A 24,367-nucleotide genomic window follows, 5' to 3' on the forward strand; every position below is an offset into this window, starting at 1 on the left:
CTACCGAGACTACGAATACTACTATAGATAATAGAATAGCTAGTATCGTAAGCGATAGGGCGTTAATAGTCCCTAAGTTACCGAGTACGAAGAAATACGATATATATCCTACTACTATACTAGATAAATAGGCGGAATATATTAAGAAATAGAAATAGATATATATAGAATTAGCTATAAAGAAGTAGAAGGCAGAGATAGACCTAGTATTAAGGAGTCTTAGGTAGATAACCTAAAAATAGGTAAGAGAGTTTGCCCTCTCTAGATATTTACTAGGCCTAGTAGCGGTTATATATCTTAAGGGTTTTTCCCCTATCGTGGGTTTTCCCTCTCTCTCTCTTCTTCCTTCTTCCTAGACTTCCTAATCCTAGTTATCTCGCCTCTAGATTGCTTCCTTGCCTTGTAGACCTGTAGGTCTATTAGGTTATAAGCCTGATCGTAATAGTAAGGCCTAAATTTGTGAAAACTATAAGTTCTTAAATTTTTTAATCACTAAATCTATCAAATTCGGCTATAGAAGCTATAATTACTAAACTACTAAATTTAAATTCGAATCATTAAATCTAATATAAATTTAATAAACTTAACTAGGCTATAGAAGCTAGAATTTCACTAAATATAATATAATTAACTAGGCTATAGAAGCTAAATCTAATATTAATAAAAGAAAGACGCGTCTGTTAATATTTATTAGGACTACTATAATATTAACATCTCTTATTTCAAACCCTACTATAATATACTAATACTATATATCCCCTATAAACCTTCCTTCTTACTAAATTCTATCTCTAAATCCTACCTAAATTATTAAATTTACCTAAACCTCTATTATTAAATTCCTAAATACTAACTATAGCTAAAGAAGACCTTAGCTAAGCGGCCGGTATTAAGGAATTCCCTGTATCTCGCGAGGACTATAGTAAGTTCTTTACCCTGAAATCCCGAGGCTAACTAGTAAACTAACTTACTAGCGCCCCTAAAGAATTTACCCTTAATCTACTTAAAATATTAGAAAGAACAGAAGACTTCGAGGACTAGTTTAGAGATATATACTAAATCCTTAAAAAGAAAGGACTCTATTATCTCGTTAACCTAAAATATAATAGACCTAAAGTAATATCTAACGAAGCAGAAACTTAGGTCGAATACTCCTATACTATATAGATATAGCTCTAATAGTCTATTTCGAAGGATATCGATATAATAGTTAAAGCTATAAGATTCCGATGCGAATTCGCTAATAAATATATTATTAGCGAAAAAGGCCCTCTATACTACCGGCTTTATTTCTAGCAAAAAGAAGGTAACTAGGGTTCTACGAATCTACCGAGCTAACTACCTATCGGTAATCGATTTTATATATGAATTTCGTAGTACCTATACTAAAGTAACGGAAGAAGTCTAACTTGCCCTAGGTATAATCGTTTCCCTACTTCTTAATAAATTATAAGGTGATATCCTAACCTTTGTAGCTACTAGACTAGTAGACTATTTAAATAGATACGAAAATATCGTAAAGATTACCGCCCTAGACCTTTTCCGAACCTTTACTAAGGTAATTTATAAGCTTAAAACTACTAGTTACTAATTCTTAACCCTTATAGTTACTAAGCCCCTACGCTCCCTACCGATCTTACTATTATCCTTACTATTATCCTTATCCTTATCCTTATTAACTAAGCATAAATACCTACTATTTAGATATATACCCCCGAGAGATAAATCGCTATAGGAATAGGCAAAAGAATAGATTAAGGGCCTAAATCAGATCGCTCTGAATAGTAACTATTTCTTTTATAGAAGGAAGGGCTATACTACTAAGGAATACGTATATTTAGTTATTACCTCACGAACTGTAAAGTAGAAACCTATTAAAGGTATTTAGGTAAATACCCTATAGAGGAATATAGATAATCTAAATAGAATAGCGCTAAATAGTTAGACTTTAATATATAATAACAGAATTAAGAAAACTAGTAGCTAGAATTAAAATTAGCTAAAGCTAATTTCTGTTAGAAAGAATAATAGGAATAAGAATTTAATTATCTTAAAGGGATCTTAATCCTAATCCTAATCTAAACTATACGGAAGGAACCTTAAAGAAGAAGATAATGCGGGCGCAAATATAGTAATATAAACTAATAGAGAACAAGATAAATACTACTACGCCCTTATAGTAGTAGAATTCGACTTTGCTAGTCGCCTAGACCCCTATCTCGCTACGATCTTAATTAAAGAAACCCTTCTACTAAGCAGATTATATAAGGAAGGCTCTAGGATATAAAGATCTAAAATATTAAAAAGATAACTGATATAACTATAAAACGATTAAATAGGCCTAACTAAGATACTACCCGCGCAGATAAGGGCTACTACGAAGATCCCGACCGTAATACCTACTCGCTCTCTGATATAAGCCTAGATACCTATAAAGATACCCGAATTTTATAACCTTCTTATACTCTAAAAATTCTACCTCTCTAATAGAAAAAAGGATAAGGATAAGATCTCCTACCTCCCTAAGTCTAATCCCTAAAAGACCTAGAATTACGCGATAGACGAATTTTTCCCTAAGCCGCTCTAAACCCTCTAAGTATACTACTAACTATACTAGAGGACTAAAATATCCTAATTTTATAACCTTCCTAACGCCGCAAAATTCTACCGGTATAACTAAGGAAAAGAGCTCCTAATACTCGACCGAATCTTAAAATCTAAATTCTAAGAGACCTAATTCCGAACCAGGGAGGGATTTTTTTACGTTAGAAACTAAACTTTATCTAACGGATTAGAGCTCACCGAACTAAGTCTAATAGGATTTATTAAGATAACCGTGCTAAATTATTATATATAAGAGATCCTAACTAACCCTCCCCTTCAAAATTTTATTATATTACACTATTATATATATTATTCTTTATATTACTGCTAGTCCTAGGGGGGGGGTATAAGAGAGTTTGCCCTCTCTAGATATTTGCTAGGCCTAGTAGCGGTTATATATCTTAAGGGTTTTTCCCCTATTATAGGTTTTCCCTCTCTCTCTCTCTTCTTCCTTCTCCCTAGACTTCCTAATCCTAGTTATCTCGCCTCTAGATTGCTTCCTTGCCTTATAGACCTATAGGTCTATCAACAGGAGCTATATATACGCGAAGTAGAGGAAATAGACCTCTATATTAATATTAATAGGCGTCTATAAAATCTTTAAGTTATTCGACCTTCTACTAGATAATACAAAATAGTACTAATATAGCTATAAGCCTCTTATATACTTAGATATTATATAATTAAATTAAGGATCGGTATATAGGAAGATAATCGAACCCTTATATTCTAACGGATTAATCGTCTCTCCCTCCTATTTTCCCTCCTACTTTTTCCTACTTTTTTTTTCTACTTTTTTTCCTACTTTTTTTCCTTCCTGATTTTTATTAGGTTCTTCTCCCCTAATACTTCCCTATCTTTTTCTTTCTTTATTTTTTTTTCTAATTATTAGTAGACTGTCTTTCTTTCCTCTATAGTCGAGTAGCCTAGATAGTTATTATAATTAGGGATTTAGGATTACCTAACTAGTATACTAATAATATACGTTCCCTAAGTAAGTCTACTCTAACTAGTATACTACTACTTTTTATTCTATATCTACGCGTAGAATTCTATTATTATCTTTTACTTTACGAACTTTACTTACGCTCGTATATTCACGAACTACTAGTAAGTTATAGTAAACTCTATCCTATCTTAAAATATAATCTATAAATAATACTAATTATACGCGTCTATAAATATCCTAGGCTACGTAGTATTTATTTAGGCCTATTATAAAAGGAATAGCTATTTAATTATATATTAGACGCCTCTATCGCGGATATTAATCCTTATCCCGATAATATAAAGGATAAAGGAAGTCTAAAAATAGCGAGACTAGATATATATTTCTACTATAACCTATAGATTCTTACCTATAAAGAGGAGCTACTCGTGATAGCCTTTTAATACGTCCTACTATAAGCGTCTATAGTTTCTTTAAGTCTAGGAGGTAGCGTAAACGATTAGCTAGTTTTAGGTCTTTAAGAAGGTATCCTCGTAATAGGTAGGTATCTTTTTACTACTCGGATATAGGAAAGATATAGGGTATATACCTAGTAATTATAGCCGCTCTATAAGAGGTAAAGTAAGTATATAGAGTTATTACCTTCCCTAGAATCTTATTACTAATAACTACTAACTATAGTTTTTTTTCCTCTTAAGCTTAACTATAATTCTAATATATTATAAAATCTCTTGCCTTACCTCTTTAACTATAGCTTTTAACGCTCGTCGTAGCTCTCTTTCTATAGTACTCTTTAAAGACTGACTAATTAGAATAGCAGACGAGATTATTAGCGTTCTTTAAAACTACCTATAAGATAAAGTTTATATAGTTACGCTTAATCTCTATTATTATACTACCGAATTCGCTAATCTTATATAAGATATAATAATTAAGGTCTTTAAGTATATTTAGGATAACTAACTCTAGTAAGGGTATAAGACCGATAAGGAGGTATTCTAGTCTATTTAGAATATAGTAATTAAGGAGGAGCAGGCTCGCGAGTTACGATAGGTCGCTATCGACCGGATTAAATATTAAGTAATTAGTTAATAGGGTAAGCGCGAAGCAGAACTTTTCTTTACCCGGGTTAAAACTAAGGCTATAGTAGAATATATTAGTATATATCTTAGGAGTAATATTATATAGGATATATTTCGTCTTTATATTAATAACGAGATTATCTATTAATATACGTAATAGGTAGGGCCTACTCGTTACTAGAAAAAGGATCTATATATTCTTCTAAGTAATATCTAGAAGATAAGTCTTACTATTTCTAAACGCTTAACTAACTATATATAAAGCTAATATAATAATTCCTTATAAGGCTTATTAAGTAAGGCGTTTAACCCTATTAATATAAGAGCGCCTCGACGTAGCCTACCTCGGCCTTAACCTAGATAGGTTTTGTTATACTACGAATATCGGACAGAGCCTCTCTGCTACCGAGAGAGCTATCGCTACTCTTTTTAGCTAGTACGCGACAGATCGACTTACTATAGGTAGTATAATAGCCTCGAATAGGACTAACCAGACTAACTAGACCGGCTAGACTAGCTAGACTAACTAGACTAACTAGACTAACTAGACTAGCTAGACTAATCAGACTAACTAGACTAGCTAGACTCTATCGGATAATAGTTCCGGTAGTAGTAGTAGTAATATATCTCCTTCGAATCGTCCGCTTATATAAAGTATAGCGGTACGGTTACGTAAATAGGCACGTTAACGAGAACTTAAAGAAGCCTAATAACGCGAAGGAGTATAGCGCGCTAATCTCGCTCTAGAATCGAATTAGGCTAACGACGTAGTAGATAATCTGTTATAAATCCTAGGGCACCCCTTACCTTATAGATATCTATTATAGGAGAGAGTAATTAATAATTACCTTTCGTTACCGTATTTTATTAGCTACCCTCTTAGCCTTCTTTACCTATACTATATCGGGGCTATACTTTTACCTAATTATAACCTTACGACTACCTTTCTTTACTAGGCCTATATATTTAATCTCTGCTTAAAGCTCTATTTAGTTATAAGTTATATAGATCCGAATAAATAGGTAAGGCGTCTCGAGACTCTATATATAGACCTATATATTAGTAGGTCGATCGGGTAAATATAAGAGTAATATCCCTTATAGTTCCTCCTAGATAGACTATCCGCGGCTATAGATTCTTACTAGTCTTATACGTTATATACGTATAATCGATAGCTAGCGAGGATATAAGTCCTAATAGTTACAGAATAATTAAGATATAGCTATCTTTCCTTTAATACTATCTAGGCGCGGCTTTATAGTATTAATATTATCTAGGATAGCTATATAATAGCCTATTACTTTACTATATTAGAGTAGCGTCGGTCGGGCGCTATTATTCTACCGACCTTCTAGTAGCTTTTTAAAGGGGATAATAGTACCTAATTATACAAAAGGATTCTTAATTATTTCCGTATATTCGACTAGTATTATAATAAGGATCCCTAAAGAGCTAGATAAGGCCTCGTACGAAACTACTAGTTCTTAGCTATCTAAGAGCTCGTTAGATAGTATCTATTAACCTATATAGCTTGCGTACTTCTTTGCCTAGATTATAAGTATTACCTAATCTCTATCCTATACTATATAAAAATTATTTATCCTAGCGAATAGTTTCTAAAGTATTATTTCCTAATACCTCTTAATAGTACTCTTTCTTTAGAGAGCCGGAGCGCTATACTCTAGAGTACTATTATTTTTAATCTAGAGGACTAAAATAATCGTATAGAGTATCTACTTAGTACGTACCGGATCCTACTAATATAGTTATATAATCTTCTAGCCTAAGAAGTCCCTACCGCCTAAATTAATAATAGCTTTCCTTCTTCGATATAGACGTAGTACAACGAAGCAAAGTATAGTCTCGCCTAGCGCTATCTTATAACGTAGCCTAGAGATACTATTATAACCTTATCTTTAATACCTACTAGCGAAATAACCCTAGCTACTCGTCCGCGAAAAGCTATTCCTATAAATCTAATCGGAATCTCTAACTCTAGTAACCGTCTTAATAATTATTCTTTGCTAATAGTAGAAGAAGTCTTACGAAGTAATCACAATAGAATACCTCTAGTATATCTAGCTACTAGCGCTAGTAGTAATATATTTAGTACTCCTAAGGAGCCTTCCCTAATATAGAGTCTACTTCGTAGAATTTACTCTATCTCGGACGTACTTATTAGACGCGAGTTATAGGAGTTACCTATAGTCTTATATAATCTAGATATCCTATTCTATCAGGACTAGATAGTTTTTACTTAGTTTATTAGGTCCTAGAGGGCACGAGCGAAATATATACTTCTTAAGGCTCTTACGTACTAGGAAGCTATAGAGCTAAGGATATATAGGGAGTTCTTATACTTTAATTAGAAGAGGATAGGGCTATCGGAGGTAATACTAGGGTTTATTAATCTAGCTACTAGCTAGACGAATAAGATTTAGCTAGAGCAGGACCGTAGTAATAGGGATAATCTTCCGCCTCTAGGTCTACCGTTTATACTATAGGAACTATAGGAACTATAGGGTATATAGGGCACCCCAGAGACGTAGGGCACCCTAGAAATATAGGCTACCTAAGACACCCTTAGCACCCAAGACACCCTTAGCACCTAAGACACCCTTAGTACCCAAGACACCCACAGCACCTAAGACACCTACGGCACCCAAGACACCTACAGCACCCAAGATACCTAAGACACCCACAGCACCTAAGACACCCACGGCACCTAAGACACCCACGGTACCTAAGACACCCACAGCACCTAAAGTACCTAAGGCACATAGGGCACGCAGGGCACACAGGGCACGTAGGGCATATAGGGTACACAGGGTACATAGGGTACACAGGGTACATAGGGCACGCAGGGTACACAGGGCACGTAGGGCACGCAGGGCATATAGGGCATATATCGTACCTAAGATTAGTAGAGGCCACAATCTTAGCAAAGATAGCACCCTTATTCCTTATCGCTACTACCGAGGACCCTAGCCCAAAATCGTCCCTTAGCACCCCGCTTAGTACCGGATCCTTACTAACCGCAGACCCTAGCAATATCGCAGAGCCTTTCCTCGTCCTAAGTCAACCTATCTTTATAGAGTACTCTATAGCTCCGTTTTAGCACGCCTACGTTAACCTTATTAGTAGGGCCCTCCGCGTCGCTATTAGATTCTCGCTCATAGCAGACTTCTATATATTAGGACCAGACCCTATAATAGGATCAAACTAGGCGACGAAGTTTAGCTTAGTAGTAGGGTTTATATTAGTAACAGGGTTTATATTAGTAGCAGGGTTTATATTAGCAACAGGGTTCGAATTAGCAATAGGATTAGTATAAATAGCGGAGTTCGACTTAGATACATAATTAGACTTAGTAGTAGAATATATAATAGGTTATAAATATTAAATTTTTATCCTTCAACTTTTTTTTTCTAATCTTAATTACTTTTATAAGGCCTAATACTATATAAGAAGAATTTTTCTTATTAGTAATAAACCTCTTCAGAGTAACTTAGCTTAGTAGTATAAAATCTTATATCATAAAAAGCTCGCGAGTCGAGTCAGAAACTCGCGAGCCGGCCCTTCTGACTCGAACTCGCGAGTCCTTGGCTCGCGAGTCCTGCGAGCCGGTTCGCGAGTAGCGCGAGCCAAGGACTCGCGAGTAATTGCAAGGCCTACTTGGAACCGTCATTAGAACTGAGCGTCTCGTTAAGACCGCCAAGAACTTCATTCAAGGATTAAAGTTCCTCGTTCAAATCGCGTACGCGTTTAGGAAGGCCTTAGTAGCTCTGGACGGTGTAATAGAGACCGACGCTAGACTAAAAAGCGAAAGTTACCAGGGCCACTAGGCCAGAGGCTATGCCAATCGGTTCTGCCATACTGCTTGGTACGATAGGGATTGCCAGATCTGTTAGAGACTGTTACTTAGTTGTTCTCCCGGGACATAAAATAGTCCGCAACTTATATTGCTACGTTGGGCAAAGAATATAAGTTTCTCCAATGGGTGGAACGTGTAAGCGCCCGTCATTCTCCTATAACGAAGGGTGTGATCTTCGATGGGAAGGAGTTGTTGTGGGACCAGCGATCGAAGGTCCAATCATAACCCACTCAATCTTCGGCGCGTCGCAGCCCCTCTCACCGCCCAGTCTTCGTTGGGTACTTCTTTCAAAGCCTCAAAGTTTCGGGCGAAGCTTCCCGCGACGGTCGCTATGATTAGCCCCTTGTCCCGTACGTGCCCTTGATCTTCGCCCGCCCAGCGGGAACAATATTTCCAAAATGGCATCAAGGTGTTTGCTATTCGCGCGCGTCTCCGAGGCGCTTCCTTGTCGGAAAAGTGATATCCTGTATAGTTACTACGTCGAGGGTGTTGAGATCCTGGCGTTTGAGTTTAGGTTGTCATCTTGTCCCACCTAGTTGTGATATGACACAAAGTGTGTGTATATATCTATTTACAGTAACGGCTGTGGAATCCCGGATTGGGGCAAAGGTCGCCAGGGAGTGAACCCTGGGTGTCAACGGTCTATATTGTTGGGGTCTCCAAACGGAGATTAATGACGTGGTCGTTCACGAAAAGCGAAGGTCATAGGCCCGGAGGCCGATGGAGATGGACAGGAGAATCCATGCAGTCGGCCGATTGAGGAAACGAACCGAAAGGCGTCCATACTGTATCTGTTCGTGGAGTGCAAGCGCTCTCGTGTCTGGCGTTGAGCGTTCGGTCGAGTTCGGGTCGCCGAGGCAATCGAGTCCACAACCCCCGAGGATGGTAGGTTCACACGGAGCCCATAATGGATCCGCCAGGGTACAGCTGAGTTCGACAATCGGAGGATCTGACCTCGATAATCGGTATTTTATTTACCCTTTTAGGCTTAAGTTTCTTATGTTGTGGCCCCGTGCGCAATACCTTGGCATTACGACCACCCTATAATTCTGTATTTTTCCCAGCATAGACATTGATTACTAGCGATATCGGAAGAATCGGGAAAAAAATTCCGGGTGGTCGCACAGTGACTAATAGACGTCTGCCAGATATCTAGGAGCTTTTGGCAGAAAAGTCAACCTTCTGCAAAAATTTATAATATGAATTCAGTGGTTAAGAAAATAAAGTAGATAATAGGTAGGTAGCCCTAGGACCAGATATCTGCCAGTTATCTAGGACTATTTCTTTGTCTTCGCGTTTACCAGAGCGGAGAATCCCGGATTATAAGTCATTCGGCCGGTATCTGCCAGTTATCTGGGACTATTTCTTTGTCTTCGCGTTTGCCAGAGCGGAGGATCCCCGGATTATAAGTTATTCGGCCAGTATCTGCCAGATACCCCGCTTCTTCCGGTCTCGCTCGTAGTCGGATACTCTGGCAAGTCTTCAACATACTCAATCGCTGTAGTACTAAGCGGATTACGATAAGACTTTGTCAAATACGTTGGACCAGGGAGGGGGGGAAGTAACTAGAATATTAAGGCATTGATTAGTTAACTATAGGATATCTGTGGGACATCTGCAGGCTATCCGCGTGATATCTAGGAGATATTTGATTACTTGTAATTCTTCTGCCTCTTCCCTTTCCCGAATCAGACGATCAAAGTGTTCATCTAGAGTATCCATCTCGGAGGATTGCTCGGTCGCTTCAATAGCGTTGAATTTAGTATGGGGGATGTGAAAATGGAACATTTCGACTCTGTTTTGTGTGTGTAATATAGGCGACGCTAAGCCTAGTTAAGAACCTGACATCGACACTCGGCTACCAAAAAGGCTTAGCGCGTTCTTGGCTATTATCGAGGTCAGCCGATTGTCGATACCACTTATACACTCTGGATCCGCCACGCTAGCCGCCCGATAACCTAGCGGGGAAACGTTCTGGTCTGCGTACATTGTCGAGCTTATAGCTTTCGGTTCTCCCTATCTCCTGAGCACCCAGACACTTTGCAGTATGGACAGGACTAGCCAAAATTGCCTTGCTAGTTATGGGTTAGTTGAGGTTGAGGTACATATATTGTCGGTTTCAGAATTTCGTTAGGAAACTATCGCTCTTGTTCCGTGGCTTAATGATCTTCGAGCTCCACCCTTTTTTAAGTTTAATTCCGTTCGCCTATCTAGTTTATCGTATTAGCGGCAATCTTACGGGTAGCAGAAGGTAATTTTCTGGCTTATAGCGGGAGAATTTGATAAATCTCGCTGCTTTGGTAGAGATCTGCTACGCTCGGAATCGATATCCTTTGCTTCTTCGATTCTAAAAGAGAAGCATAACTCCTATTAGCAAGTTAGATAGCGGAGAATTTGAATATCTCGTGAAATGAAATATAGTAGTACTAGGTAAGATGAATCTCTGATTATTAACTCTGGATGGATGAATTAGAGATATATCTACCCGTATTAGCGAACTCGAATAGTCTATAATATATCAGATTTGCACTCGGAGGAAAAACTCTAGCCTTTTTGAATAGGCTACTCTTGTGTCTATTTCGTCGTTGCGCTATCGCTCGAGTACTCTAACTAGAGCTATAGTATAATTAAATATCTATAACTAGGATTATCTTCTCTCTGCGCCCTAATATAATATTCTATGGTATAATATATACTTGTTCTTTTCTTAAACTTTTCTATGTTAGGTAAGAACGGCCTTAAGCGTGAGTGTATTCTTATATAGTCTATATAACTATGTAAACTCCGTAAGCTAATTCTATTTGTATTATCTTATTCTACGCTAACCTAATACTAGAGGGAAATAGCCTCTATATAAACGGAGACAAAGCTTCAAAAAGCGAGTAGACGATTTCTAGGTTTATCTACCTATTCTTAAAGGTGACCTTGGGCTATACTAGATACTGTCTCGGTGCTAAAAGCTTGCTAAACTTGAAGGGGAGTAGTCTGTTGAGACTCCGTGGCTATACACTTTTCCTACTTTTGTATAGTCTGCCGGGTAAAAGCTTGAGGGAATTCGCTAGTTGTTAATAAGTAGACTGCGTGGAACTTAAGAAAGTTAAACCTACTTAGTGGTACCGTAAGAGTCTAAGGTAACCCGAAAGTATTAAGTTAATTATTCTGTTAGCAAATAGTGGCTATACTACTTATATATTTGAGTTAGTTAGCGGTATATCCTTAATAAGGAGGCTCTAGGTAGTCTTAGACTTTTGCGGTACTACTATATCTTGACGTAGCGCGGATACTGTATATATGTCTTAGATTATATACTGGAACGGACCGGCGATAAAGGGACTAGCGGTTATATACTGCTTATTATTGGCTATAGACCTATAATGAATAACTCGTATAGGTATGCGTCTACCCTGTGTATGTAATAAATGAGGGGTCTTAGCTAATACGCTTAGAAGTCTGCTATTAGGTACCTTAAATTGGGTAAACTTTTAGAGTACCCTAGGTAATAGCTTATTTAAAGATAGAGCGCTCCCTGTCCTCCCTGCTCTCGCTTTATCGTGAATTTCGAAGTTAGTATAGCTAGGTAAAGATAGTACGTTGTTTGCCTACTATTCCTGGTACTACCTCTAGCGTAAGTATAGCGGCTTATCTCCCTACCCGATTAGTTCTCGAGGGTTTTCGGTACTAACTGGCTCTTGGATCTAAGTTATATAAGTATATACTTAGGGGCCTTTCTATGATCCCTTTCTTTGTCTCCTTAGTACTTATAATTTAGTAAGTAGGCTTTGATTTCTAAATAATATATTATAGTTTAATTACCCTTGTCCTGTTAATATCCTCTTCTATATTACCTGATATTAAGGGCTATAGAATATGGTATACCGGGCTAGCTTACCTAGAAGAGAAACTGTTAAGCTTCCGTGGCTAGCGAGCTCTATAGGTAAGGAATTTGGATATAGTAACGTCCTTTATATATCCTGAATCCGGTTTAGTGCTACTAAAGGATATTTCTAATAAGGAAGGGGCTCTTCTGAGTACTTAATATTAGAATCTACCTTGAGTTAGCCGCTATATATCTCTGATATTTCCTAGGTGTCTCTGAGAGAGCGGCCTAGTGTATTTTTCTTTGCTTACGATACCGAACTAGCTCCTATACTATCTAAATACTATACCTGAGATCACGGCTACGCTAACTTATCGGTCGACGACTAGAAGACTGAGATAGAACCCTCTATTATATATCCGGGGGAGAGATATATAAGTAGCCTATTATTAAGAAGGAGGCTTTTGAAAGCGATATAGCTATTTAGGACCGAATGAGAGCGGTATATCTTAATAAAAGTAGTCGATAGAAGAGATGGCTTCTATTCTTTAGGCTAATTACCGTGCGAGAAGTCGAGGTATACCTTTCTGTTCTATATATAGTAGCGGTTCGTCGCTGAGTATATAATATTAAGTTTTAATTTATAGGACTAAAAGACTGACGTAGACGATTTCCGATTTTCGGCCTAACGCCTCTTAATAAGGAAAAGGTTCGAGAGGAAGTAGATAATATTATTGTATTAGTACCGACTGATACGGAAATCGAATATAGAAATAGCTATATAGGGCTTTCTTATAGTATAAAATATCTAGCGTCGTTCGGGCTTGAATCTCCCTGTATTTTAGATCTGGTAGAGGAGGCTCGCCTGCGTAAAAGAAGGCTTGATATGCTCTTTATACTAAAGGATTGTGCGCGGAACCTGTAAAAGGCGAACGGCCTAAGAACCCTAGAAGGAATAGCTTAAGAGAGTTAGATTTATGAATTGGAGTATGTATTATGGCGCGTCTGTTAGTTACTACCCTAATATAAATTTTAGGCGCGAGGATTAAATTACTCTACTATAACGCGACTAGCCTTATACGCGAATAGATAAGCTAAAGGGGATAGAGATTTCTGTAGGATAGTAATTTGATTGTATAGTCTTAGAAGTTCCTATGCCTGCTACCTGGATATAGTTCTGTTTAGCCCTTATCTAGGTTACTGTTATAGCTTCGGAGGGAATAATAGATGATTGGGGTACTGTAATAGTATTTGGATAGCTTTTAGCGGTATCTATATCTCTTATTATGATATATACTAGAAATTGAAACGAAATATCCTTGGATATAAAGAGTGGCTATTTAAGGCTGTGTTGTCTCGGAGTCAAGATTGACTCTAGTCCTCCTAAGTTGTATTATACTAAGAAACCTCTTCGTAAATTTCTGTCTAGATTATAAAACTTCTAAAGCTAGTGTGATTAAATAACTGAAATTGGTATTATCGGGACTAAAAGTACTGTACCTAGCTAATATAATAGGAAATTCTGGAGAGCTCGTGTTCTTACTAGTTTAAGATTGTCTAGGATAATCTTACTAAGGTTTCTTGACCTTTCTCGTCTAGATTTGGGTACTGTCTTAGATTATATATATCCGTCTAGAAAGCCTTAGTATTTTCGTGCGCCTCGCTATATACCTCTAATCGCTCCTAGAGTAACCCCTCTGTTCTATATCTATGTCTGTAGATCTAAAAGAGGCCGAAATATACTTATACTAAATAGGGAAGAAGGTAGCGTATTCCTAGCTAAGTATACTAATAACCTTTCCGTCTTGGACTATGACGTTACCTAAATTGAGTCGCAATAAGTAAGTATATAGGGTTCGCACTTCGGTAGGCGCTTCTTCAAGTTCTCTAAAACTTGTTGAGGGAGGTGGCGAAGGTTAAGGGCGAAAGTGGATTCGCGTAATATATAGCCGTCCGTGGGGCACCGGCTAGGCACGGGCCGCCTATATTACGGCGGGGAAAGCACCTATTCTCTACTTTTGCTTATAGCACCTTCTCGATATTAAGGGCTAATAGAAAAGCCTTATGTGACTAATGACCTATGACGCGCGTAAAGCTATAGGCTTCCTCCCGCTACCCGCTTCTATCCCTCCCTAGTACCTGCTCCTACTGCTCCTACTACTCCTACTACTCCTACTACTCCTACTACTCCTACTACTCCTACTACTCCTACTACTCCTACTACTCCTACTACTCCTACTACTCCTACTACTCCTACTACTCCTACTACTCCTACTACTCCTACTACTCCTACTACTCCTACTACTCCTACTACTCCGATCATGCATCCAAATTCATGCAATACGCTTAGGGATTCATTTGTGAAATGATTTCAACGGACGAAGGGGTTGGCGACGATATAAATGGGAACTACCTTTCAGGCCAGTGGAATTCGTTGTGGTCGTTCACATCAGCTTTGGGAAATCCCCGCTTCATCGTGTGTTCATCGTACCAACAAACCCTGTCGGCTGGAACAAGCAACATGGCGCCTGTTCAGAGAAGCCCAGATTTGCCTTCTGTTGAGCACCACGTGACATTGGAGACTTCCTCTCCTGGTCACCAAGGCCTGACGCCCCCGGATAGTCCAACAAAGGGAACGGCCACGTCTCAGGCTGTCTTGAAGGATCTGCAGTATCCCTTTGGTATGTTTCTTGGGAAGACGCTGCTCGAACTTACCAGCAGAGAGCCTCCAAATACTCCTGTCTCCCAGGACCAGTCCCTATCCAGCCCCGACATGGCTCGACTAAAGAAGTTGCTGATGAAGCTCACTCGCGATGAATGTGCTTCAGCTGAACTCTCTGTGGCAACCAAGCCTGCTCAATCTTGTCCAGCAAGCAATAAAAAGGAGGATGGCGCTCAGGTAGCAGATGGAATTGATCTCGGTAGCCCGATCTTTACTACCCCGGATGATTTCAAATCGTTCGAAAAGTGGGCCTCGATAGCCCAATTCAAGCCGGTCATGGAAATGTATGAGCCACCAACTCCCCTTCTCATCCCTTCTTAGAAAACGACTAACATTGCGTGTAGCGGGGACAAGGAAGTATGCAAATACAAGATAGCAGAGCAGGTGGAGACCCATAGTGGTCTAGACGACTATGCTGGATATACATTCATTGTCCGTGAACGTTTTGGTACGTAGTATCTTTGTGCAAGCGACTGAATCAATACTTATCACATCATTAGATCGGAATTTCGAGGAGGTGACGCCCTACATAGGGATCAAATCGGAAGGCATGCGTCACATCCTGCGTATAGTGCTGCACGACATCAAAGCTATTAGCCTCATGGAGGACAAGCCATCGGCAATTAAGACTAAGTAGAATCTTGATGAGAACGCTAACGTGGGTCTAGATCGAGCAAAACGTCCTCTTCCATTTCCTCCTAGAGCTCAATGGATGTGCGGAGAACACAGACAATGGTTCGGACCATGACTCGGTAGAGACAGAGTATCTCTACCTTCTCACGACCACCCCAAGAACGTATATACTTCTATCTCGCAGCGTGTCGAATTAATGATATAGCACGGCTATATTATACATGACCTTCTCTGGCGCTTTTCAAGCCTAGTTGCTATATTTATACTATATGCTTTGGCACAAAAGAGCCGCGATTTGTTAGATTCGACACCAGGGAAGAAATGACATATAATAACGGGATATGGTGGAATCTGGAGTGCTGTTTTATTGATTACAACGGAGTCAACCACAGTCACTGTAAAAATCCCTCAAATATAGTCAGCTTGATATACTTGATGCCTGGCCAGTACACGGGCATATCAAAGCACCGCAACATCCCCTGTTCTAGATGATTCATAGAGTTATGAAGAATGCACTGAGTCAAATGTAGTCCTTTATTCATGAGACAACGCTAGGAAGAACTTATCATAGGTCCTTAGAAGCTACTTCTTCTTTGGCTATCTTGCAATCGCGATATGTCATCACAGTTGGGGTAGGGTAATAGGAGCTCTGCCAAGTCAGCGTTCATTCTGCATGCTACGATTCCGTGTTTACATACCAAGTGCAAGGGGATAAACGCCCAAAAGCCGGAAGTGTCCGCGGACAAGATATGGATCCGACGTGTCTCTCGCATGCGAATACCTACGCATACATCCGCATCACACATCTTGCTATATTCAAATGCCTTTTTCATCATGTTTGTCTTGCGGCGGTACTGTCTTTGACGAACCAACTTTCTAATGGAGGGGTTATCCAATTGGGCCTTTTCTAAAGCAGCCGTTAAAAATTGATGTCCTGCGTTTTGAGCTTTCTCTGATAGAACGGACGCGTCAGATAGTAGGCTTAGATTGGTTTTTTTAAAGCTGCTTGGAAGGAGGAGCTCGAAAAAAACAGGCCCTCGGATATTTTTATTTTCGATGCGGAAAGGGGACACATAAATCTCTTTAAATAGATAGCATTGTCCTGTTATATCAAATGTCACGCCAAGGCACTCATAAAATTACCGTCACCAGCTCATTTTCATGTATAGGGTGAGCGAAGGTCACTCAAAATAGGTGAGATCAGTATTTTAAGGGTGTTCAGTTATTGACCATAGTGAATCAGTGAACGACATGGTTGCTTACAATATGGTTACGGATCAAACCGCTAGGATTATTGTGCACAATTTTTTTTTGGGAGACCTAAAACAGTGTCAGTGGAAAATAACCCTGATTTGCTATTTTAGCCTTTCCGTCCCTAGTGGTGGAGGCAGCGAGACACCAAAAGAGTGTCGCACACCAAAACAGGGTGGCAGGGACTACGTAATGAGATTGGCCATTCACTTCTATACTACAATTTTGATGATCAACACGGTGGGATACTATACTTCTTTCCTACCTAGGTAGACTACTACAGAGAATTGGCAGCCTGGTGGCTGGTGAAATTATCTCAACAGCTGCGTGAAGATTTCTATATAGGAATTTCCCTTAAACTTCCACTATGCTGGGAATCTGACACATAATGCTGGCAAAGTGATATGGAATTAATCCTCTGACCTAATTTTGTGAGGACGTACCGGAGCAGTTCTTCCTTTTATGATGACATCTGTTGACCTTGAAATCCAGAATCTCAGTCGTAAAGGTCGTTCCAGAACATAATATCCTGGAGGCTCTCTTCACTCAAAGACGCATTCACGAAATGCTCCCTTTGAGGAGTCCGAATCTTTCGATGAATTTCGCCAGCCGTCTTCCAACCAAAGAATCCAGCCATTTCCCAATCGATAAGTCCCACGATCTTGTCATTGTCGACAATGCAATTGGATTGGGTAAAATCATTGTGCATAAAGCTCAAGTCCGCGTCATTATTGATGTCGGAAAGGATTATCTCTCCTTCCAGGGGATTGATCCGACCATTACTGAAAATATTAGGATCTTGGACAACATGGGACCGAGCCCGGCGTCCGTCAAAGGGCTTGATGGTATGCAGCTGTCGTAGTATTGTTCGTGCTTGCTCTTTAAAGGACTGCTTTTGAGTCCCTGAAAGGTACGGCCATGCAACACTCAGAGCAACGCCTGGAAGTCTCTCTTGGATAAGTACTTGGCGACCACGTATCTGAGGTAGTGTAAGTATTAAGGATATAAAATAAAGGCACTGGAGAAGCAATACCTTCCCAGCAAAGTATATCTCCGGTACTCTGATACCTCCGAGTACGCCTTTGGCGATAGAAATAGCCTGGACCTCATTTGCATCGGCGAACGAATAATCGATCTCTGGTGTGTTGTGAAGATGACTCGATTTGACAATAACATTTCCAAGTGCGAAAACGTCACGCCCACCTTCGTCTGCGGGATAGATTCGGGTACTTTCATCACATAGGCTAAGTACTGACTCCCAGTATCGGATTGACTCAGCAGAATGGCACCCAATGTGCTCTGGCTTAACGGAAAATTCGCCTGGCTTGGGCCGATACCGTCCGTAGAGCGGGACATCCGCATACAAGTCAGTGGCTGGAATGTGTTCTGGTTCAGTTACATATGGATGCATTGTCGCAGAATTGACCAGAGCGTGGAAAATTTTGGGGCGAAGAACATGTGGGTGAACTTAGGCTCTGGTAGCAGAAGAGAAAGGCGGACAACTGATATCGAGGGCGCAAGGTCACAAAAATCAGCTCGGCGATACGAGGAACGCTATATGTGGGGTTCAACCCTTGGTGCCAAGACGAGTTGGTGAGGCTCACGCACTGCCAATGAGAGTAAAGCAAAACTTTCAGCTTCTGCAGTGACTTCACACAATCACATCGGCTACGCCTAGCTCGATGTAATCGAACGTCTTTATTGGGTATCAGCTAGGCCATTAAGATTTGGACGTGTCAGAAGGCGCCTCCGCACAATAATGTAACGATTGCCTATCCAGATATGGGCTCATGTCGACGCTACGGAGAAAAGGGACATAAATATGTGAGAGAGTTTGCCCTCTCCAGATGTTTGCTAGGCCCAGCAGCGGTCATGTGTCTTAAGGGTTTTTCCCCCATCGTGGGTTTTCCCTCTCTCTCTCTTCTTCCTTCTCCCTAGACTTCCCAATCCCAGTTGTCTCGCCTCTAGATTACTTCCTTGCCTTATAGACCTATAGGTCTATCAGGTTATAAGCCCGATCGCAATAGTAAGGCCTAAATTTGTGAAAACCGCAAGTTCTAAATTTTCAATCACTAAACCCATCAAATTCGGCTATAGAAGCTATAATCACCAAATCACCAAATTCAAATTCAAATCATCAAACCTAATATAAATTCAACAAACTCGACTAGGCTATAGAAGCCAGAAATTCACCAAATACAACACAATCAACCAGGCTATAGAAGCCAAATCAATATTAACAAAAGAAAGACGCGTCTGTTGATGTTTGTTAGGACTACACAACATCAACATCTTCACTTCAAACCCTACTATAATATAATAATAACAACACTATATATCCCCTATAAACCTCCCTTCTTACTAAATTCTATCCCTAAATCCTATCCAAATCACCTAAATCATCAAATTTACCTAAACCTTAATCAATTCCTAAATACTAACCATAGCTAAAGAAGATCTCGGCTAAGCGGCCGGGGTTAAAGAATTCCCTATATCTCGTAAGGACTATAGCAAATTCTTTACCCTAAAATCCCGAGGCTAGCAGTAAACTAACTTACTAGCGCCCCTAAAGAATTTACCCTTAACCTACTTAAATTATTAGAAAGAACAGAAGACTTCGAGGACTAGTTCAGAGATATATACTAAATCCTTAAAAAGAAAGGACTCTATCGCCTCGTTAACCAAAATATAATAGGCCTAAAGATATCTGACGAAGCAGAAACTTAGGTCGAATACTCCTATACTATACAGATATAGCTCTAACAATCTATCTCGAAGGATATCGATAATAGTCAAAGCTATAAGATTCCGATACGAATTCGCTAATAAATATATTATTAGCTTAAAAAAGGCCCTCTATACTACCGGCTTTATTCCTAGCAAAAAGAAGGTAACTAGGGTTCTACGAACCTACCGAGCTAACTACCTATCAGTAATCGATTTTGTATATAAATTTCGTAGTACCTATACTAAAGCAACGGAAGAAGTCTAACTTACCCTAGGTATAATCGTTTCCCTATTTCTTGATGAATTGCAAAGTAATATCCTAACCTTTATAGCTACTAGACTAGTAGATTATTCTAATAGATACGAAAATATTACAAAGATTATAGCACTAGACCTTTTCCGAACCTTTACTAAGGTAATCTATAAACTAGAAATTATAAATTACTAATTCTCGAGCGTTATAACACGATAACCGGAAAATCTTCAAAACCCTCGTAGACAAATATAAATACCTCCGTTAAAGTATATACCTCCGAGAGGTAAATCGCTATAGGAATAGGTAAAAGAATAGACTAAAGGCCTAAATCAGGTTACCCCGAACGGTAACTACTTCTTTTACGGAAGAAAAGGCTATATACTAAGGACTACGCCTATTTAGTTATTATATCGCGAACCCTAGATTAGAAGCCTATTAAAGGTATCTAGGTAAATACCCTATAGAGGAATATAGACAATCTAAATAGACTACCGCTAGAAGGGTGGACTATAATATATAAACAGAATTAAGAAGAACAGGGGTAACACCTAGAATTCTACCTAAACCCAAAATCCTTAGAAGAGCTAATAAAATCTAATAATACTAATTTCTATTAGAAAGAATAATAGGAACAAGAATTCGATTACCTTAAAGGGGCCTAACCCTAATCCTAACTATATAGAAGGGATCTTGAAGAGGAAGATACTAATACAGGAGGATATAGATAATAATACGAGCGCAAATATAGTAATATAGGCTAGTAAAGAAGAAGATAAGTACTACTACGCCTTATAGTAGTAGAATTCGACTTCGCTGACCGCCTAGATCCCTAGCTTGCTATAGCCTTAATTAAAAGAAACCCTCTACTAAGTAGATCGTTAACTTAGGTATATCACGCTCGATTTGTATTAATAGAAATATAATTATGAAATTCCAAAGTAACCTATATAGCTATTAATACTAGACCTCTGATAGAAGAACTGTTAAATCTCTTAGAAAAGCGATCGCTCGAATTAAATTAATCCTCCTAGAAGGCACAAAACCCTTGATATATAATACGAATATATACTAATAGGTAACTTTAACCTCCTATCCACGACCTAAATATACAAGGACACAAAATAGGCTAGAAAGACTAGGAGAATATTTTTGTAACCTAGATAATAAACAAAAGATTATAGTATACGTATACAGGAAACGAGGTATCCTATTTCTAAAGGCTACTTTAATTAAACTATCTATAGCGTACGAAAAGAAGGCCCCCCTAATTATAGCGACCGTATATTCCTTTACCATAATTTTACTAGAAGTAGCCTATTACCGTCTAGGTTATATTAGATAGCCTACCGCAAAAATCAACTATCACAAAATCGGTGAGGAGGTCTATAGTAACGAATATTTTAATTATAAAGCTTACAAGATTACAAAATCCAAGAGGATATATCCTATATAAACTAGACACGCTCTGAGATACTATAGGAATTTATCTATATTAATATCTAGCTATGCACCCCCCTTAGAATCGGGAATATATTACACGTCCTAATCGTAGTTAACGATGCTACTAGGTTTAGATAGGCTATTCTAATAAAGATAAAAGGCTAAGCCTCGGATATCCTAATCTAAATACTAAAGCGTATCTTTACTTCTACTAGCACTTAGCCTTCCGAAATCCGCACAGATAGAGATAGAAGTTTCTTCAAATTCAAAGAATAGGCTAAGCAGAAGGGTTACACTTTCTTAATAAGCGCCTCTTACCATAAAACAAAATAGTATTGCTAAAAGCTCTGGATATCTTATTATATAGGGGGCCCGAACCCTTATAGTAGCTACGCCCTAAGCTCCGTATTTTTATAGCCTAAAGCTATAGTTACTACTGCCTATATTATAAACCGAATCCGCAAACTAAATAAAAAATTGTCCCCTTTAGAAAGATAGAGTAAGTACTAGTATAATACTAATAGCTCTAGGGTAAAGTAACTAATCGATTTAGGGTTTTTACGTATCTAGTATTCTAAAGCCTATATCTATATTCTAAAAGAACAACGAACCTAAGGATAAAAGATGGCCCCGAGGGTATAGATTAGATACCTAGTTAGATATAATAGTAAGAATAGCTACTAATATAGGATTTACGACCTATATAAGAGAAAAGTATAATCAGAAGAGATATAGACTTTTAGGAAGAACTATCATACTGCTATTAGACCTAGATAATCGAATTAAACAGATTATACAAGAAAGGTTCTATAATATAAAGATCTAAAATATCAAAAAGATAACCGATATAACCGTGAAACGATCAAATAGGCCTACCTAAAAGACTACCCGCGCGGATAACGACACTATAAAGATCCCGACCGTAACACCTACTCTAATATAAGCCTAGATACCTACGAAGAAATCAAATTTCACAAACTTCCTATACTCTAAAAATTCTACCTCTCTAATAGGAAAGAGGAAGGGGATATAATCTTCTACCTCCTTAAGTCTAATTCCTAAAAGACCTAGAATTACGCGAGGGACGAATTTTTCCCTAACCCGCTCTAATCCCTCTAAGTATACTACTAACTATACTAGAGGACTAAAATATCCTAATTTTATAACCTTCCTAATATCGCAAAATTTTACCGATATAACTAAGGAAAAGAGCCCTAATACTCGACCGGATCCTGAAATCTAAATCCCTAGAGACCTAATTCCTAACTAGGGAGGAATTTTTTACGCTAGAACCGGATAGTCTAATCCCGTTAATTAAGAGAAGGACTATACTAGGATAATTCCTACCTACGCTAGAATCTAACCTAAATCCTACTATTAAAAAGTCTAAGACACTATCCTAATTAATTTAACTATAACTCCCCCCTCTAGTAGTAATTCCTAGAGGTTCCGTAGCTACCTAATATTATAAGCTTTATTAGCGGACCCTATCGATACTATCACGATAAATTAACTAGATTTCACGAGCGACCGGAGACGCTCTATCTCTCTAGTAAGAAGAAGCCTATAGAGATATACTCCGAGATAACTTATAGAAGGAATAGTTAGATATACTATAAAAGGACTAGTTAAGGAAGAGCATAAAGAGAGAACGAAAGGAAGTTTATGCTTGCTACGTCTACTAAAGATAACTTAATTAGACCTAGTATATTAAGCACGGCTACTAAGATAATACGGTCGGCAATAGTCAAAATCCCTTAAACCTATAGGGAAGCTATAAAATCCTAATTCGCTAATTAATAGCTTAAAGCCGAAGAGACCTAATTAAAGAAGTTTAAATTATCTAATATAATAACTTTAGTAACTAAACCCCTAAAAGGTACCAAAATCCTTCTAGGTAAATAGGTCTATAATATTAAACAGGATACGAAGGATATATCCTAGAATTCTGTGCTAGATAGGTCGTATATAGTAACCGCCAAAGTCTAGGCGTAGACTTCCAACCTAACGAAAGATATACCCTAGTTTCTTAGATACATCGGCCAAGTTATTTATTACTATAGCTACTATCCGCAATTAGAAAAAGGAACAGTAGGATATAATTAGAGCCTACCTCAATACCGCTATTAACAACCGTATCATATTCATAAAGCAACTAACTAGACATAAATAATTTAGCCAAAAGGAGAAGATCTAGTATATACTAAACCAAGCGCTTTATAGATTACGATAAGCAGGACACCTCTAGCATAAACTTTTCAAAGATAACCTATCTAGCCTAGGCCTCTCTCTAATCCCCTCCGAACTATATATTTACTAACAAGGACCATACATATTTATTATAATCTATATAGATAATATCCTTGCGACTAGATATAAGGATCAATTGAACTCTATGAAAAAGGGCCTTTCAAATAAAAGAAAACTAAAGACCCTCCTATTCAAAAGATTCCTTGGATATGATATAATTAAAGAACCCTCTAGCTATATCTTTATAAGCTAATAGGCTTATTTGACAAACTTAATCTATGATAAGTAAGAGAGTTTGCCCTCTCCAGATGTTTGCTAGGCCCAGCAGCGGTCATGTGTCTTGAGGGTTTTTCCCCTATCGTGGGTTTTCCCTCTCTCTCTCTTCTTCCTTCTCCCTAGACTTCCCAATCCCAGTTGTCTCGCCTCCAGATTGCTTCCTTGCCTTGTAGACCTGTAGGTCTATCAATAAGGGCTATGAAAATTGCAATCCTTCGCTAATTCTAATGAATCCCTCTTGGAAAATCCCCCATCCAAATAATCTAACAGAGGATAACGCATTCGATCAGGGTGCCTATACCAAAATGATAGGAAAGATTAGTTAGCTCTTAATCAAAATGCGCCCAGATATTACAGCGACCGTGTCTAAACTACAGCGCCGCAACGCACACCCGAGAAAAGATGATATAGTAGCGTACAAAGTTTTGTTATAATACCTTGTAGGCACTATAAATTTAGGAATCCCATTTAGAAAAGAACCCTTAA

The 24,367-nt window shown here is 38.6% G+C and overlaps 4 protein-coding genes across 4 annotated transcripts; 1 reads left to right on the forward strand and 3 right to left on the reverse strand.

The window, feature by feature from the left end:
* Positions 1 to 7,190: 7,190 nt before the first annotated feature.
* On the reverse strand, positions 7,191 to 7,450 carry POX_a00881 (uncharacterized protein; the record flags this gene model as incomplete). Its single annotated transcript, XM_050109818.1, has 2 exons — positions 7,191 to 7,378; positions 7,435 to 7,450. The coding sequence occupies 2 exons, from the start codon at positions 7,448 to 7,450 to the stop codon at positions 7,191 to 7,193; spliced, it is 204 nt and encodes a 67-aa protein (XP_049973586.1).
* Positions 7,451 to 9,836: 2,386 nt separating this feature from the next.
* Positions 9,837 to 9,998, reverse strand: POX_a00882 (uncharacterized protein; the record flags this gene model as incomplete). The annotated part of the gene is made up of 1 exon (XM_050109819.1): positions 9,837 to 9,998. One exon carries the CDS (start codon positions 9,996 to 9,998, stop codon positions 9,837 to 9,839), a length of 162 nt encoding a protein of 53 aa, XP_049973587.1.
* A 4,849-nt stretch (positions 9,999 to 14,847) lies between these two features.
* On the forward strand, positions 14,848 to 15,685 carry POX_a00884 (uncharacterized protein; the record flags this gene model as incomplete). The annotated part of the gene is made up of 3 exons (XM_050109820.1): positions 14,848 to 15,332; positions 15,393 to 15,496; positions 15,549 to 15,685. The coding sequence occupies 3 exons, from the start codon at positions 14,848 to 14,850 to the stop codon at positions 15,683 to 15,685; spliced, it is 726 nt and encodes a 241-aa protein (XP_049973588.1).
* Positions 15,686 to 17,428: 1,743 nt separating this feature from the next.
* On the reverse strand, positions 17,429 to 18,343 carry POX_a00885 (uncharacterized protein; the record flags this gene model as incomplete). The annotated part of the gene is made up of 2 exons (XM_050109821.1): positions 17,429 to 17,911; positions 17,966 to 18,343. 2 exons carry the CDS (start codon positions 18,341 to 18,343, stop codon positions 17,429 to 17,431), a joined length of 861 nt encoding a protein of 286 aa, XP_049973589.1.
* Between the last annotated feature and the right edge of the window lie 6,024 nt (positions 18,344 to 24,367).

Source organism: Penicillium oxalicum, chromosome I, assembly GCF_001723175.1.
Source record: "Penicillium oxalicum strain HP7-1 chromosome I, whole genome shotgun sequence".
NCBI classification, from domain to species: Eukaryota; Fungi; Ascomycota; class Eurotiomycetes; order Eurotiales; family Aspergillaceae; genus Penicillium; species Penicillium oxalicum.